General features: G+C 38.7%; 1 protein-coding gene across 19 annotated transcripts in view; it reads left to right on the top strand.

The window, feature by feature from the left end:
* Aopep (aminopeptidase O (putative)) overlaps positions 1-18979 on the top strand; it is a 383307-nt gene that overhangs the window by 26312 nt on the left and 338016 nt on the right. For all 19 annotated transcript variants that reach the window (XR_010040451.1, XR_010040447.1, XR_010040448.1 and 16 more), the window contains exon 2: positions 16247-17185. Coding sequence is in view for 13 of the 19 variants with exons in the window: in XM_063229043.1 (XP_063085113.1) it covers positions 16392-17185 (794 nt within the window). In the remaining 6 variants the exon portion in view is untranslated. The remainder of the gene's footprint in view (positions 1-16246; positions 17186-18979) is intronic.

Genomic DNA, 18979 nt, shown 5'->3' with positions numbered 1-18979 from the left:
AGCTAAAACAAAAGTTCTGAGGGGATGGAAAGGTTAATAGCTGTCTCAGCCTCTAAGCAGAAAAATAGCTCTGTGCTGTGTCAGTTGATCAAAACCAGTGTTCACACGCCAGGGAATTAGCTCAGCGGCTCAAGTACTAGCCTGGTAAGTGTGAGGTCATGAGTTTGAACCTTGGTACAAAAAAAACAAAACAAAACAGTGTCCATAAGCATTTCTTGAAGAGAAGTACATAGATATGTTAGAGGGAGGCTTGATCTGAGATCATGTTTGTTTTGAAGTAGAAAGTGAATACACAAGTAAATGTGGGAAATTACCAGTTTGTTTTTTTTTTTTTTTTTGAGACAGGGTTTCGCTATGCAGTTCACGTTGGCCTTCAGTTCACTTTGTAGCCCAGGCTGGTCTCGAACTTGCAGATCCTCTTGCCTTGGCCTCCTGAGTGCTGAGATTACAGGCATGAACCACCACGCCTGGCTGAAATTACCATTTTGAAAAAAGCAGAAAATTTAGTTCAGTATCCATTCATTCAGAATTTTGGATAATTTTGGTAGGAGTGAGCAACCATTTTGCTGAGCACAAAAATAGGGACTTCCTAATAAATTAATAATATATGTAAGGTTTTTAGAACTAGTATATTGAAGCAAATGTGCCCCCCCATTCACTCAATGCTTAAAAAAATAATTATTTCACCATTTTCTGGGGCTGCATTGTTTCTGATGAGACTTCAAATGTTATTCTGATGAAAAACTACCTTTTGTGCGTATTATTGTTCGCTGTGTTTGCTGTGTCATTTTGTTCTGGCTGTGTTCAAGATTTTTAAAAAATTTTTAAAAAATTTTATTTAAGGAGAAACAGAAAAAAAAGCAGAAAAAGGGTATAAGTTATACAGAATTTCAGAAAAGAATAAACTATAGGAAATCACTAGTTAATAGATTACATATTGTCATCTTAGAAATATTTGTTCAAGTTACAAAGTTAAAGCATATAAAGTGGATATTCAAACAGTTCTGCAAAGACTGCAAACAGTTCTGGTCAATGATCCAACAAAACTCAGTAATATCGTTATCTATCTTATACGCTTAAATATACAAGCAGTTATATCCTTTAGAGCACTTTCTTTTCTTCTATTTTTTACAATGACAATTACACATTTTGGGTTTTATTACTCCCATGGTTCTTATTATTTTTTTTTGAAGAGAATAAAACCAAATGTGACATACCAAACAGAGTCAGTCAAATCAAAAGGATGGACATAGTACATGATGTAAAAACACAATATATAGTGATCAACAATGGTTATCATAATGCCTCTTGCTACCTTAAAAAGAATTGCCTACATCATCAGTTATAATGAAATTGAACAAAACAGTAAAGAACAAAACCAATTGGAGATATTACAGGTCTTCAAAAGAAGTTAATAGTCAACCAGAATGGGCGTCATAATAAATCTTATTATCTTCACAGCTGTTGCCTATACTTTCAAACTTGGTACTATCAAGCAAAACAGAATAGAGGAAAATCAGTCAAAACAAGATGGTGAGAGCAATACAGCGTTTCAAATCAAGTTAATAGGAAATCAAAGGGGGTTACTATAATACATCCTGCTATTTTTTATTTATTTTTCCCTTAATTAAAAGCATAAAAATAAGAAAAGTAAATAATAAAATGGAGATTGAGATAAAAAGAGGGCATAACAACAAAACAGCGCAGGTTAAAACATAACCATTTAAGCAAAATAGTGTTTCACCACAAGATATCCTGACATAAAAGTAGTTACCATTAGTGTCTCTTTCCTTGAAATCTTTGAGTATAACTTCATATATTGTAGCATCAAATATATCAAAACAATGTAAAACCGTTCAAGGGAATGACATTATTACAGGGTATTTAGAATCAACTAACAGAAAATGAACAGTGGTTTCTGTATAATCTCCTTGTCTATAAAAGTTTTTGTTTATATTATCACATATAATAAAATCCAATAAGATACAACATGTTAAGATCGATGGAGACAGAAGAACAAAAGCTTGATGGGACTTCAAAACAAGATGATATTAAATCAGCACTAGCTATTATGATGTCTTGTTTTCTCCAAAATAGCTGTTCCTACCATCTAACCTCATTTTTGGTGAGCTCTTTTTCTGTCATTAGTTGTCAGTTTGTCTTCTTCATTTCACTTTCTGCTTCATTCATTGTGGCTTCTCTGCCACTATTTCTGGAATCTTGGTATTTTTCTTTTTTAGAATATCCTGCAGTATTCTCTGTAGAGTTGAACTGGTGGTTGCAAATTCCCCTAGTTCCTCTTTATCCTGGAAGCACCTTATTTTTCCATCAATTTCTGGGGATAGTTGTGCAGGATATATCAATCTTGGCTGGAGGTTATTATCTTTCAAAGCTTGAATTATTTCCCCCCATGCTCTTCGTGATTTGATGGTTTGTGTCGAGAAGTCTGCTGTAATTCTGATGGGTGTTCCCTTGTAAGTAATCTGTTTCTTGTCTCTGACAGCTTTTAATATTCTGTTCTTATATTGGATTTCTGGAATTTTGATTATTATATGCCTGGGTGTAGTTCTGTTTGGGTTGTAGGTGGCTGGGGTCCTGTATGCCTCATACATCTGAGTATCTTTACCTTTTGCTAAATTAGGGAAATTCTCCTGGATTATTTCTGCGAATAGCTTTTGTAGTTCATTTGTTTGTGTCCCTACTTCTTTTATGTTCTTAATTCTTAAGTTATAGATCCTCTTATCATCTTGTAGCCTTTGTATTATTGCTGTTTGTTTCTTCGTTATTTTTAAGAAGTTTTTCATTTCATGCTCCCACTTTACAAATCTGTCCTCCAGTTCAGATAATCTATCCTTAGTTTCTTTCAAGCTGTTATGCCAGCTTTCAATTGAGTTTTTAGTTTCCTGGTAATCTCTTTGAATCTGCTTCACATATTCTATGCTTTCTCTATTTTCTCCATCAAATAATTCTCCCCTTTTTTTCTGTTCTTCCATTCCACCATCTGTTTTTTCTTGGGTAGTGCTTAGCATTTCTCTCACTATTCTACTTATATCTTGCTTTATTTCATTAAATACTTCACTTTTGAACTCATCTATGAGGCTCCGGAGATATTGCTTTATGTCTATTGGTGCCGTGCCTGATATTGCGTGTTTTCTGTCCTCATTCTCCTTTGTATTTACCTTTCCTGCATCAGTGTTCTCAGGATTGGGGGCTGAGGACCCTTTCTTGTTGCTCCCTCTTCCCATATTTTTTGTTTCTTCCATACAAGTGTAAATAGGAGGCCCAGGTTTTTTTTTTTTTTTTTTCCTTGTCGGTTACAGTTTGTTTGAATCCGCCAGCTAGTTGTTCCTGCCTACTGCAGTGTACTAGGGAGACACAGACCTAGGGAGACACAGACCTGGGCAGCCTCTGCTGGGCCCGCCCCTCCAGGTCGGTCAACCTACTGAAGGCTTCACTGATAGGGTGCACCACCAGGCGCTGGGATCTGGTTTGGGCTAGCCTACTGGATCTTAGTCCGTGGGCGTCACCCAGGCCAGGCACTCCCCACCAATCCCGCTTGAGAGGTATTCCCCTCTCAAGTCTAAAGTCATTGCAGTGTCCTGTTCCGGCTAGTCTGCCCGGTCCCAGAATGTCCTCTGTTGGAGCCTCGTAGTCCATGGAAGAGTCCCCGTTTCTCTCACTCACCGCAGGTCGATGCAGGGCTCCCCGCCTGTCCCACTCTCAACTCCATCTGCCAATTCCTGCTCTCACAGCTTTCGCGCGTCTCTCTCCCTGATGTGCTGATTCAGACGCAGCAGCAGCGGCAAGAAACCCAAATCGTGGCTTCCAGTGGCATGGGTTCCAGCTTCCTTGCTGAGACTTTTATCTGTTCCTGTTACAGCATTCCCAGTTGGTTTCTCCTATCCCAGTTCGTTCTTGGGTCAGCAGGGTATATCTCTTCTTGCTTAGGACTCCTCACACCACACCATTCCTGGATTCTAAGCTGTATATCTCAGAGAGCCTCCATAGCTGCTGTTATCTGTCCACCATGTTCTCCTGGAAGTCAAGATTGTTTTTTAGCTTTTGTTTTTCAGCAGTTTGATAATGATGTGGCTAAGCATAGCTTCCTTTGTATTATTTATCCTGTTTGGGCTTGTTTGGGTTTTGGAATCTTTCTCTCTCACCAAATTTGGACAATTTTGACTATCCTGAAAAATAAAGTTTCTTTTGGTAGCTTTTAGATTTATCAAAATGTTGCAAAGATGGGATAGGCAATTCCCATATGCTAATCACTGCATTTCCCCAGTATGGTTCATATCTAATGTAATTTATTTGTGAAACTAAAAAAGTAATACTGGCACAGTGATATTAACGATATTTTTCCATGAATGTGCTTTCTTTTAAATCTCTGTTTTAGGATCCCATTTAGGATGTGACATTGTATTGTATCATTGTATCACCTGGACTCCTTCTCTATTCTGTGACAGTTTTTCTACTTTACTTGCATTTGTAGCCCTGACCCTTTGGAAGGGTTCTGTTTACGTGACTTTGGAGTGTCTTTTATTGTACACTTACCTGATACTTTCTCATGTTTACACTGAGGTTAAAGGTTTTAGGACTTCTACAGAGGTTAGTGCCCTTCTTGCTGCATCATATCAGAGATAATGATATCAATATGACTTATTACTTGTGATATTAAACCTGATCATGTGGTTACAGTTGTGTCTTACAGACTACTACAAACTATTTTTCCTTTTCTATTCCTTATTCTTGGGGGCAAGACCCTAACTCCAGCCTACACTAAGGACAGGGTAATGAAGTTCTACTCTGGAAAGACATATATACCTAGAATACATATGTTACTCGGAATTCTTCTGTAAGACGCTACATCTTCCATTTATTTATTCAGTTACTTATTTATCAGAATAGACTCATTGGTATGTATTTTATTCTTTGGACTCTAATCCTGTGCTGCATTATTATTATTTTGCTTTCTAAGCCATTGGAAATTTTAGATTGATTCCTGTGTCCTTTTGAAATGCCCTATTCTTTTTCATCACCTCCTTTTTGTCTTCTTCATTTCCTCTTCCCTCTCTTCTTTTCTTCCTCCTCTTTACTCTGTAGGCCCGTGTGATGCTCTAATGTTCACCCTGTATTTCCTAGAGTAAGCCATTTCTCTAAGGAGGTTCAGTTCCTTTTGTTGAAAAGTGGCATTTAAAAACCCAATCTAAGTGCTGGCTGTTTTCCCTGCTTATCCTTTTTTATAGTAGTGCTTTCCGATACCTTTCTCTCACTTCTTTTCCTGGATACTAATCATATTCACATGAAGCCTTTAGTTTTTGTCCTTAAGATGGGAGAGGGAGCTCTGTTCTTTTTCTTTTTCTTTTTTCCAGTGCAGGGCTTCATGCATCCCAGGCCAGTGCTTGGCACTGAGTGACAGCCCACTCATCTTTTTATTTATTCCAACACTTTAAATTTTTTTTCAAACTGGATAATTTCTATACAACTATTTTTACGATCATGTACTCTTTCTGCTACAATCTCTAATCTGCTGTTAAACTGTTAGCTTTTAATTTCATATGTATTATTCATTTCTGGAATTCCCTTTTGTTGTTTTTTTGTAACTTCTATTTGTTGTCTGAGTTTTCCTTTGTTCATCATATTATGGCATTTATGCTCTTAATTATAATACTATTAGCTGCTTTAAAGTGTTTGCTATTTCTAACATTTGGACTTACTCAAGTTGGTCTTCATTGCTTGCTTTTTTTTCTTGTCTGGTTTATATTTTCTTGTTTGTTTTTATGTTTAGAACTCGTACTGTGATCCATACTTTGTAGAAACTAAATTCTGTTATGTTCCTCTGAAGAATGTTAATGCTTTGTATTTTTGGACTTCTTAACTGTGCCTTCTCTGCAGGGGCAGCGGCCAAAAACTCCCTTTAGTTCCATTTGTTTGGCCTTATGCTGTTGCCCCACACGTGTGCAGTAAAAGGGGCCCTTGGAGAAGTAGCAGAATATGTGGATTTACTTTTCCTGAAGGTCTTCTTTGTTTCCAGCTGCTGATCAGTCCTGCGGGCTATTCTCTGATTTTTTAGGTACTAAGACTGTGGGTTTTGGTAGGAGTTTTAGCTGGTTTGCCCAACACCGACCTGGGCCTGCCCTCAAATGGAAAAACAGTGTCATTCACTCTTCTGAGTGTTAACTTCCTGTCACTTCTGCCAACTTCTTACCTGTTTTTGTGCAAGCATGTGCGTGTATTTTTTTGTTCAGAGTTTTAAGTGTTAATAATAGTGGGAAGATTAAGCTGATATAAGTATTTCTGTTACCAGAAGTGGAACTCCCTTTCATTTAAGAGTGTCATGATACTAATTAAATACTCAAACAAACAGATGTAAAACTGAAACTGTGCTGTGCTTTGGAGAACTATACAGTGCTATGAGGTCTAATAATAGGGAAATTGAATTAATCAAGCAGTAAGTAATACATGTAGTTAACTGAAATGGAATTATCTACAGAAGGGCAAAGTCCATGAAGGAGTGATCCCTGCATAAATTGGAGAACGAATGCCTATTCTGCTGTCCCAGTAGAGAGACAGAAATTTTACTGCTACTCTAGGCGGTACGTGGATGGGATTCCAAGCCCTCAGACTGAAGGAGCCCTCCAGAACTCAAGCAAACCAAATAAAAACAAATCCATATTTAAATACAATACGTGAAACATTGGACATCTACTGTAAGGAAAAGATATAAAAGCTACCATGGGAAAAAAGAGACATATACTAAGAAATACATATTAATAGTGATTATCTATGAAATGAGAGCAGAATAGAGTAGTATGCTCACAGTGCTAAGTGAGAGTAGCTGTCATCCTGAAAGCTTGTACTCCGTTAAACACTCATTCAATGGAAGATACAATAAAGACATTGCAAATATGCAAATGTTGACTTTAATCACAGGACTCCTACTGAAAGAATTACTAAAGATATATACGTAAGTAAATGGGAAATTGGGCAGATTGTGTTTTCTAACGATGGTTATAGCAATAGCACCCGTCTCCCATGCTCTCCCATTATACAATCTTACCACTTTCCCATCAACAGTGAAAGGTGTTCTGCTGTCCTTGAATCTGCAATGACTTCATGATTTTTAAAGCTAATAGAAATCAGTAGACATGATAGGCCATATTGATTTGCCAAGCCAGAGCAGAAAAGGCCATGTGCAGCTTTCAACTGGTTCGGTGGGATACTTCCTCTTGGAGGTGCCAGCCACCATATGCAATGTCCAGCTATTCGCACATGCCCATGTTAGAGAGGCTTTGTGTAGCCACCCTTGTCGTCCTCCAACAAGCTCACCCTCTAGCTCAGTACATACTCAGATTCACAAGCTCTGGAAGAATGACCAGCTGGGTTTACCTTATCTACAGAATAGAATAAAATGGTTGCTGTTTGCAGCCGCAAAGTAAATCGAAAGTCATGAAGAAAGTCATGCAGTCTTGAGCCTGGAAGGGGGTGGGGTGGGGGTGGGGGAGTGGGGAGGGTGGCTATATGAATTAGTTACGAGTAAGGAGCTGGTGAGCATATTTATAAATACAAATAAAATTTGACTTAAAAAGTTCATTATAGATTATTAAAAATTTGATATTTACATTTTAGCCACAATAGTATGGAAACTGGTGTATAATAAGAGGAGGAGCTGTTGATTAAGTTTTTAAAGTTCTTATACTGTTTAGAAGGCTGCTAGAAATTAATTTTAGGACTGTTAAAGAAAGAAAACATTGAATAACTTATGACATATTAGTGTGGGAGGTGATGCTGAGGGACAGAAATGTAGACCAGAAAATTAAGGCTTAATCTTTTAGCAAAGAAAATCATAGTAGTTAGAAAAACAGTGTTATTACAACTGTAATTGCATTGATGTAAAGAAATTAATTTCAGTCATTAAAAATGATAAATCATGTTTTTATTTTATTTTTTAATCATGTTTTTAAAAATCTAGCCACTGCGTCTGCCTGGCAAGCACAAAGTTCTGAGTTCAATTCTTGGTACCAAAAACAAACAAAAAAACCTTAAAACTCCAGCCAAATATTGTTTCTAAAAAGGCAGTCTAGGCAACCAACCCACAAGTAAATAAAAATAAAGGAATGGAAATGAGGTACCAGGGATGGTAAACAAACCAAAAGGTAGCAGATGTGACTATATTAGGTAACATGGAATTTCTGGGTATTTTACCCAGGAAAACTTACATTCAGAGACGTGTACAAGGAGGTTCATTGCAACATTTTTTTTTTTTTTATTTTAAAGATAGTAAGATCCAACAAAACAAAGCAGAACAAAGCCAATTAAAACAATGCAGCAAAACTGGTATGGAATTTCAAAGCAGGATACCAAAAAAACAATAATAGCTACCATAGTAAATCTTGTTTCCTTCACAGTAGTTGTCTATTCCATTAGGTAAGCATTGTTTGTAACAGTAAAAAATTTAAGCTAATTTAAATAGTTGCCGATGATGGGATGAACAGGTAAGTTGTGGAGTATTCACATGATACCACTGACCAGTTAAAAGGTAAATCTGTATACGTTAATATGGTTCTGTTTCAAAACCATTCAGTGAGGGAAGTTGCAGAATAACATGTCAGAGTTATATTTCTAAACATAATACATTTAGACTTAAGTTTCCTTTGAAATCTGAAATTCTTTAATTTCACGGCAATAATCTTGTGCTCCTGTGACTCGATGCTTTTGTGTATCTGTGAGATTGGCCTAGAAACTGTTTCCACAAGTAAACTGGCTATCATAAGAGCATTCGATGTGTGCTGGAGTACAGAAAGCTGTCATATGCTGGTCAAGTAATTTGTAAAATTAAATATTTATTAACTGTGTTTAATGCTATAGAATAAACACAAACATTTTTTTTCCTCTAAGCTGCTTATAAGAAAAAAGATGTGGTATAAAGAGACACAGGTGTATCCTGAGAAGAAAACACTGAGATGTCTCAAGGAAGATATTTGCTCTACAGTAATTTCTACTGGCCTATATAACTTACGCAAGCAGGGCCAGTTCTGTAAGTATGCAGGTGTTAAAATTACAGATGCCTTCAGATACGAGTTTCACAGATAGTCACTGAGAAGATGGTGTGTGCCAAGAACTCTACCTAACATGTTAATGAACACAGAAGTCAAGGAATCGACAGAACACTAGTGGATGGAGGCCACTGCAGAATGAGGGATGAGTTAAAGGCCCTGAGATGACACACACTGCTTTGTAGCTTGAGCGTGAGGATGAAGTTATCTTCGGGGGTGGGGTTGGGAATGTCTCTACAGAGTCTATTTTAGTTTGGGTGATTCAAAGTGGCAGAGCAATTTCTTTTCTTAGCCATAGCTGTGTTTGTTATTTGATTCTTCCTCACCTGATTAAGAAAAACATTGCCATACATTAATCTTTTCAAATCCTTTTAATGGTGCTGCTGAGAAAATGGTTTAAGCATTTAAAATATATACCACAGAGTACACTTATTTTGGAGGCTACTGTGGTTAGCCACTGGAAAACTAAACATTGGTTCTGATAAAAGGGGAACTTTTATATATTATGGCTTCTGACAGAGAATGGAAAAATGTTTCAGTGAGACAGGCTGGCATTTTAAATTGGAGCATGGTGATAGCCAAAAAATGCTGAAGTCAACAGACTGCCTAGAAATACGGTTACCATTTGCTGAGAGAGGCCTTTCGAGGTGGCCACAGACACGTGTTTGGAACCACAGTCAGCTTGGTTTTTCTGTCCCTGTGGGCTCGTGACCCCAGCTGACACCAGTAAGAGCTGTGTGCTTTTTAGAGGAAGGAGACTGAGGTCATCCACGAATCCAAGATGAGCAGGAAGTAGGTGAATAAGCAATAAGTGATAAAAGACACATCACACATCACGTAGACTAGAAAAGTCACAAGAGCGACCATTTTCTGCCGAATCTTCTAGGGCTGGCTAGCTTTATTTATTTACTTACTTTAGGACTGGTTTTCAGATTTCTCATTTTCCTCCCGAAATGGATCACAGGAAGAATCAGTGATTATTCTAAAACTTGAAGAATATAAAGAAAGCGGAGTACGGATATGGAGGCGGTGGCGTTTGATTTGTGCTTTGGACAATACAAAAGAGATGCCTGTGAGATTGAGAGGATTAAAACTCTAAGGCAAAGCATCAACAAGTGGGAGAAGTTCTATTCTGTCAAGAAAAGAGAGAAATGGTTGACTTCAGGCAAATTGCTTTACCTTTGTGGGTCTGTTGTCTTCAGTTGTAAAGCTAGAGTTGAATTGTGCAAACCCAAGACAGTTTTCCAGCTTTAAAGTTCAGTGAAATAAAGACTAGTTAAATTAGCCACTAGAGGTCTGGGGATGTGGCTCAGTGGTAGAGTTGTTTATCACATGAGGCCCTGTGTTCGACCCCCAGGACCACAAAAATAAACAGGTAGCAGAGTCAATTGTTTTTGTTTTTAAACATGATAACCCTGGAAATATATGAAATATTGAGAATGCAGGGTGGGTCACAAAAAGAGAAAATGTTAGCCAGAGAAGAATATCAAATGCAATAAGGTACAGTTAAGTAGACAGGGATGGTTTATGTGGAATACTAATTAATTTAGTACTCCTGGTTTGGTGCCTTTGCTTCTAGCTGGAGGAAAGTGAGGTGACCCAGTCAGATAAATTTGTTCTGAGCTGCTCATCCCCACCTTTGGGTCAGCAGTCCTGACCCCAGTGAGCTATTCTCCTCTACTCCTCCAACTCCCATGTGTTATCTTTGGCTTTGTTAGTAAGCCATGTTCTCTAGATTAGCTTTCATTATTAATAATGAAAATGACATTCTGGTCTTCCTCTTCTGTGTCTTTATTGTATTTCTCAAGTATATTCAGAATTTGGATGGGAAAGAAGAGTGGTATTTATTTGGTTCTATAAGCACCCCTTAATTTTGGATTCATGGGAACAGAATGATAGAGGGACATTGTTCCCTGTGAATCAGGGAGAAGGCGATCAGGCACAGATACCGGATGCAGTCAGATGCAGACACGAGAGATACTGTGAGGTAAGGCTGAGTTTCGGAGGTGCAGAGTCATCTCAGGCAGCAGGGCCCAAGTAATCATCCAGGAATGAGCCAGACTTCGAATAGTCTTTGTGAAGAATGTACTAAAGTCCTAAAGAGAACCAAAGGATTGCGGGGCAAGATGACAAATATTTAAATACCTAAAATACAAACTAAAGCTGCGTGTGGTGGTATATGCCTGTAGTTCCATAGGGGAGGCTGAGATCAGATGATCATTTGAGCCTAGGAGTTTGGGCCCAGCTTGAGTAACAGGGAAAGACACTGTGTCTCTGCAACCTGCCCCCCACTACAAAAAAAAAAAAAAGCCCAAAATAAACAACAAAGCCACTAAAGATAAAATTTCAAAACACAAAATACAATGCACTTATTTTAGAGGTGGCAGTGGTTAGCCACTGGGGATTTTGATAGCACTGGTTTTGAGCACAGGTTTGAAAAGATAAGGCCCAGACAGTGCCACAGCATTGCTCTCTGACACCACCGACCCAGTTTTGTGGAAGACATGATTCAGGGATGATTCCAGTGCATACCATTTATTATTTTATTTCTATCAGTATTACACTATAATATATAATGAAATAATTACACAATTCACTATTAAACAGAATCAGGGAGAGCCCTGAGCTCATTTTCCTCCAAGTAGATGTCACGTCTGGGGTTGTGGAAGATGGTGTCACCCAGAGTGTGTTGGTTATGTCTAATTTACTCTGTTAGCTCATTTTGGTTACTGTCTCTGCAGAAAACTGTTTTTCACAAAGATAATGTTGGGACTGGAAGCAGGCTTTTCAGTGCTTTTGTGGCAATCTCAGGCTGCTTTGACTATAATCCAGAATGCTAAGAGACTTGAAGTTGTCTCAAACATACTTTTAAGGCCACCATCATTTTCCATCTCAAGCAGGGAATCCTTTCCTGGGGCAGATGAAGGAAGTTCACCTGTCCTATTCACAAATAGGTTGTGGACTGATTCCTTTCTAAATCAGGGTCTTTTGTCGTTTGGGAAGTACTGCTCCAGCTCTCTTAAGCTGAGATAGGTGATCTCGCATTAGCTGGGAGAAAGAAGACTCCGCCTCAGTCTTTCAAAATTTCTGCCAATGTTTGAAAAATATCAAAAGTTCTAGTGTTCTCTTATTGCACCCATAATTCCAGTTTGGCTTTGAATGCAGCCACCTTAGCTGCTAACTTGAAAAAACTTCATTCTCTCCTGAAGTGACAAATTGGGTCTGTTGAGTAGGTTGAATATGTCACACGCATAAGCAAATTTAGTGACTCATTTGTGTCGCTGAAATGTACTGCCAGTGGTGACTTTTTCTAAAAGAAATCTCTGAAGTTACTCTCATAATTCAGAAACTCTGGCAGTTATCTATGTGAGGAAACTCGTCTCACTTCCGTGTATAGAAGAAGATGTGAGCCCTCCGTGCCTATCTCCTTGTAGACCTGCATGAACAGATATGAATTAAGGTCATGGGCTTTAATGTAGTTGGTAATTTTAATCACATCTTGTAAAATGTTAAGTTAAGGTGACATTTTTCAGCTAGCTAGCATTTCTCTATGGATAACACAGTCCTTAGACTTACATTCAGAAGCAGTTTCTTTGACCTGAGTAGAGAAACCAAAGTCATCTGGTCACAGCAGCCACTCCATTGGTGGATATATCAGTATCAAGTGATCAGTTCAGTTTTCCTGGTATGTATTCATTCTTACGCTCAGGTAGCTCTGCAGCTGTGGTGTTGGTTGCCACTAAAAGTGCACATGCACATCCAGCTGCAAAATATACCGAACAAGAATAAGCATTGTTGCCTCATCAGTGTGGGTAGACTTGGAAGCCTGGGTTGCATATCTTGGTGACTTAATCCTCTCTAGCACTTGTGCCTCAATATTTGCTGTTTTTTCATCATTTTGTCTATGGTGCTCACCGAAAGAGGGACATGCGCCACTTTTTAAGCTGCAGCTTCTCCTGAAAGTTCACAACACATGTCCTTAGCAGCAGACAGGATCAGCTCTTTACCAGTGTAAAGGGCTTCTTAGCTCTAACGATGCAATTAGCAACAAAGAATGATGCTGTCAATACAAACACATTTGATAAAGTAAAGACCTTCACTAATTGCTGCTGCTGCTGCGGCTGTTCCTCCTTCTCCTCCTTTTTTTTATTGTACCTGAAATTGAACTCATGACCTTGTGCCTGCCAGGCAGGTGCTGTGCTGCTGAGCTATATCCCTGTCCCAATAATTGCTTCCTTTTAAATGTGTTTTTTTTTCTTTTGAGAAACTCCTAAAGTTTGTATTTTAATGCAGGTGCTTGATCTCCCCGTGGCAAAATAGTTTTAAAGATTTCATAGCTTAGTTGCATAGCTGGTAACCACATGTTACACAGAGCAGGCTTGGGGAATATGAATCACCCACTGCTCTGAATCTGTACTTTATATAGAATTCTTGGTGCTTTCTTTTCTATGCAAGTTTCATTTTGTTGGCAGTTGTAGAGTTTACTATCTCATCTTAGGGCCTCTCTCTCTTTTCAAAGAAGCGCTGCAGTGATGTTTACATTTTAATCATTTTGACTGGTTAGCTTGTGAGCTTACCTAAACTGTGACTGAGACAACTATTTAGTATGGGAAAGAGGTATGGACAGGAGTGGTAAATAAAAAAATGGGTGAACCAAGTGTGGACTGGAATAAGTGTCAGATTCATTTTAAAGCCTGCTACGAGATGCAGCTGTACAATTGAAGTGTATCACTCACTTGCAATTATAAAGCTTGCCATCAGATACAGACTAATGCTTACTTGCCATTCACTAATAAGGTTTTGATATGCATCTGCAACAGTTGATTTATTGTGGTCTCTGTGCAGCCAAACCTCTCTGCTATTATTATAGTCTCTGCTATTATTAAATCTGTATTTGCTACTACTCCCCAGTGCTAGCATCACTGCCTCAGCTCCACCTCAGATAATCAGATACTTTAGTTTTATAAGTAGTGAGCCGTGTAGATTCCTATCATGCACAGTTCATAGTAGGGTTTGCACTCCTATGAGAATCTAATGCCACTGCTAAGCTGAGGCAGTCATGTGAGTGATGGGGAGTGGCTGTCCATACAGATGAAGCTTTGCTTCACTTAGCTGCTATACGTCCTGGTTCCTATACCAGTCTATGGCCTTGGGGGTTCCAGGACTTCTGCTCCATAGATTAAAATTTATTCTTAAACTACACAGATTTTGAAGGCATCTACTAGCGTTAAATAATAAATAGTTATATTTATATAAATGCTAAGCCATTTTTCTCCAAATATGATAGTTCAGACAGCCACAGAGATATGTGTGTGCATATGTATTTTCATTTTTAAAAAGCTATTTGAAAAGCCCAGTCAACAGGCTGCATGTTAGCAGCTCAGAAGACCAGCTGGATGGAATTTTAGTATCTGTTTCTCATTACATAGATATAGTCAGTGATTTTATCAAAGGTTATTAATCATTGATGGAGAAGTTCAGTCACTCTTATACAGAAAATAATATACCTTAGTTTGTCTCCTATGCCCACTGATTTTTTAGGCTCCAGAAAAATACCAGCTTCTGTATAAAGAAATCTTGAGTTATGATTTGCATCCTTGATTTTTCTCTACTCCTGTTGTGTTGAAAGTCATGGCCATGTTCGGTTTGGTGGTTGAGCGATAAGCATGGGGAAGGGTTTTCAGAAGCAGTGGTGCTTGAACTGAGGCATGGAAGGAGAATAGGATTGGATAGGTAGACATGGGAGGTGGGAGCTAGGAACACACTGGGAGGGCACAAGGCCCAGAGCAGAAATCAGGGAGTCGTGGAGTCAGGCCATCTTCAGGGAGCAGCGTCTGGGTCAAGCTGTGTGACTAGCAGACAGGGATGCAACGGGAGAATCAGCTCCATAACTGGAAAAATAGCTTCAACCAACTGCACAAAGCCACGGGAGGCTGCAGTCCTAAGATTAGCCAGGACTTTGATGAGGAAGTCACCTGTGGAGAGGTAGAAACTAAAAATTCAATAGAGTTGTTTGCTGGAATGAGATTCTGAAAGGGAAGGAAATAGAGAGATGTAGTAGAGAAGCAGGTATAGTCAGAGGGGAAGTGAGGAGTTAAAACAGTATGGGGCACAATTTACGTGAAAAGTCAAGCAAGTAATGTTTTGTAGTTGATAAAAAGATATTTAGAAACACAAAAATTGTTTTAAATATATCTACTCTGTCAAGAGTTTTTTTTTTTTCTGTCAGTTCTTATTTTTCCTCAGCCATTTTTTTTTACATTTTTGTTAAAAGAATAAATGAATAGCATATGCTTAAATTAGGTACACATTAGGCACTGAAATAATTTAAAATAATTTTTCTTTTAGCTGTATTGCTATTATATAATAAGAATACATTTTGATTCAGAACTTTTATAAGGAATTTGTACATTTTATTACAACATCTGTTTCTACGTTTTAATTTCTCTCCTTTTATAGGTATTTGCATACTTTTTTTCCAAATGAGAAGACCTTTTGTTTGCCACAAGAAGGCTATTATCCAGAATGTTAATGGGTTTTCAGCTATTAAGATGTAATGATATACCTTGAGTATTTAACTATAAATTTGAAAAATCTCCATGAACAATCTCAAAGGAATACTTAGAATGCACTCCTGGTAAATTGGCTCATTTTCCTGTAATTTACTGGAAGTGCTGATATGAGAGCAGTCCTAATGTGAAAGTACATTAATCCCTGGAGTTACATTGTATGTATTAAATTATTACTCTCAAAGAATAAAATGTATGAGGCCATTTAGCCCTCATTCACACTTGTTACTTAGAATCACACTAGAGAAACAGTCACTTATCTTTTGATGCACAAAATTAGAAATGATACATTTAATATATTTTAAAACGAGGCACAGTGATTCTCGGTTACGATTTTGCATAACAATTGGTCTTTTCCAAAACAAGAATTGTTCTAGTTAGGAACATGTTTCTTCTGCCTTTGTGGGGGCCCATTTCACTCCATGGGTAATTGAAATATTTTTAGAAACCCCACAATGCAGCTTTCTTTCATGTCAGTCAAGAAGATTAGTCTGCCTCCTAGCTATGAGGATCTAGCACGATGGGGTTTTCTAAGGATGGTAGTCAACCTGCAGGAACAGTGGTCTGCGGGAGCCTTAGGGCCTTTGGAATTTACCTAATTGTACTTTTCTTCTTTGCCAGGGGACTGAAAATTGTGAAACACAACACAGTGACATCAGTTTTGTTTATTTCTTGTTAGTAGCCACTTAACAATTGTGGAAGATTAAAGGCAGAGACAAAGCTTCATCTGAGATTTTAGCAAAGCTCTTCCACAGCAAACGGCACCATGGACATAAAGCTGGACCCTGCCCGAGATGATCTGCCTCTTATGGCCAACACCAGCCACATACTGGTGAAGCATTATGTACTGGATTTAGATGTGAATTTCGAAAGTCGCGTTATCGAGGGCACCATAGTGCTTTTCTTTGAGGATGGAAACAGATTCAAGCCGCAGACTGGCTCTACCAAGGAAACCTGCCAGTTGGCATCAAAGGAAGCCTGCAAATCTGGGACACCTGAGCTCTGCCATCTTCCTGTGCCAAATGCAAGGACCACATTTAATGTGGGATATAATGATTTTATAATCTGTGATAAAGGTGAGGAAGATACATCTGATAAAGATGGTAACCATGACAACCAGGAACAGGCTCCTGGGATCTCTAGCTCAAAGTACTGCTGTGACACAGAGAATCATGGGAGAGAGGATTTTTTGGTGGTGCTGGACTGCTGTGATTTATCTGTGTTAAAGGTCGAGGAGGTGGATGTGGCCGCTGTGCAAGGTATTGAAAAATTTACAAGGTCTTCCAAGCTGACAGTTGTTTCTAAAGAGCTCCGGAATGAGATTGTTCATGAACTTGTGACTCTGCCTGCAGATCATTGGAGGGAGCAGTTAGACTATTTTGCTCGCTGCAGCCAGGCTCCTAGCTGCGGAGAACTCTTCTTTGACACTGACGCGTGGAGCTTACAGATCAAGAAGACAGGGGCTCAGACAGCTACTGACTTTCCTCATGCCATCAGGATATATTACAAAACCAGACCCGAGGGACAGTCAGTTACGTGGACCTCAGACCAGAGTGGCAGGTAGGTTATCCCAGTGCCCTGCAGCCTTGCTCATGTTAGACATCTCAGGGATGCTCTCAGACAAGGGGCCAAGTCTCCAGAACTGCTCGGTTTGTTCTGTGGTGTTACCCTTATCTCCTGAGACCCACAGGGAAGCAGGTAAATTCCCGGGTATGTGGAACTTTCAGTAGGATTGCCTCCTGTGAGTCAGGATGGAAGACTGTTAAATGCCCCTACCTCTGAGTGAAGAGATTGAAAGGTACGCTTACTGATGGGCTTACTGATGGAACCCTAAGCCTGACTCTTAGTCCAGCTCATAGCTAGTAACTTCCCCATGGGAGTGATCGGTCTGGGAACAAGTACTTTCTAGTCCCCTGAGGGAACAGACTGCTGCAGAGTTGGGTGGGTGGGAAGCCAGGCAGACTGCTTTCAGATAAAGCCAGCTCTCCTTGTGATCTTCCTGCTGGATCTACCTTGGCAGCTTTGCCTTTAGACTTTCTCAGTTGTCACATGATGTGAACTCCTAGAGCAAACTGAAAGATTTATTTCTGAGGCATGAAACCGTCCTGCTAAGTCTGCCCACTCACCTCCTTGACCGTAACTTCCTGGTATTTGGTACCAGCAAGACTCTTGGTGTTGGTGCAGAGAGAAGAAATGGATGAGGCGTGGTGTTCGGGGCATGCGTTTAGGCAGTCATTTGGCTTTTTCTTACTGCCCTTCCTCTAACAGTTGTCTAGATTTTTTTAGAATTTGAGAAATTTTGAACTTCATTGATTCCTCATTATGTGATCTGTTTCTTTATGCTAATATACTGTAAATCATTTTGATAATCATTACAGAGTTTGGCTGGAGGAATGTTGGTCTCTGTAACTTGTGTCTGAGAGCCTATTTTTTATAGCACTGGAACCTCTTAATTGAAGCATTTGCTTCCTGGAATGGCTTATATCTCTTCCTTAACCCACCCCTCAAAAATCTTAGTTTTTAGGGGTTTTCTTTGAGCCCCATTTATCCTAGTATTTGCCTCTAATCCTTCCTTCCCTCTGTTCTTGCCTCCAGCCTGCTCAAAATGAATTCACTTCCTGTCTAGGCAGCTAGAGTCTGAGGCAGCCTTTAGGAAACTGCAAGACTGGTACAAACTTATGTCAGTACAAAAGCACAGTGATTTATTTATAGAGTAACTTGTTGGATGGTCTCCGAAAACAGAGAGAAAGAAATAATTGTTCTTATGGTATCTCCAGATTTTTAAAAATGATCAAGAATGGGATTATCAAGAAGATTTAACATGTACTGCCTCAGAATATTTAACTAGGAAATTACAGCTTTTAATATTCCAGAGATTTCATTTTTAAACTAGAATAATGGGAGAAAAGAAACTACTGACAGTATTTAGAAGAATTACACATGACTTTCTCTCCTAAATGCTTACTACAAAGAAAGACATTACATTAGACTGTTGAATTAAATTATATGCAAAAATGCAACTTACAGATAAATGCTAGTTTCCATAAAGATGCTAATGAGGCTTGGGCACATTTCACTCCTCACCATTGACATGGTGAATGTGCTCTCCATGTCTCCTTTTTCTGGTAATTCAATGAAATGAATGATCACAGCAGAAGTTTAAACTATATTCTTGGAAGTTTTTGATTATATGTTAGTATATTATGGTCATTTATGCAATCTGACAAGGATAAGAAATGTTAATGTAAAAAAGAGTAATAGAAAGATTTTTTTGGAGGGATGAGAATTTTCTTATTGTCAAGATAATATTTCATGAATGATCACCAATTCTCTCTAAAGTCTCCTGTGTGCTTA

Source organism: Cavia porcellus, unplaced genomic scaffold (assembly GCF_034190915.1).
Source record: "Cavia porcellus strain 051 isolate PalLab524CR breed Dunkin Hartley unplaced genomic scaffold, mCavPor4.1 scaffold_17, whole genome shotgun sequence".
NCBI classification, from domain to species: domain Eukaryota; kingdom Metazoa; phylum Chordata; class Mammalia; order Rodentia; family Caviidae; genus Cavia; species Cavia porcellus.
Note: the sequence above shows the minus strand (reverse complement) of the source record. Positions and strands in the feature narration are given on the sequence as shown.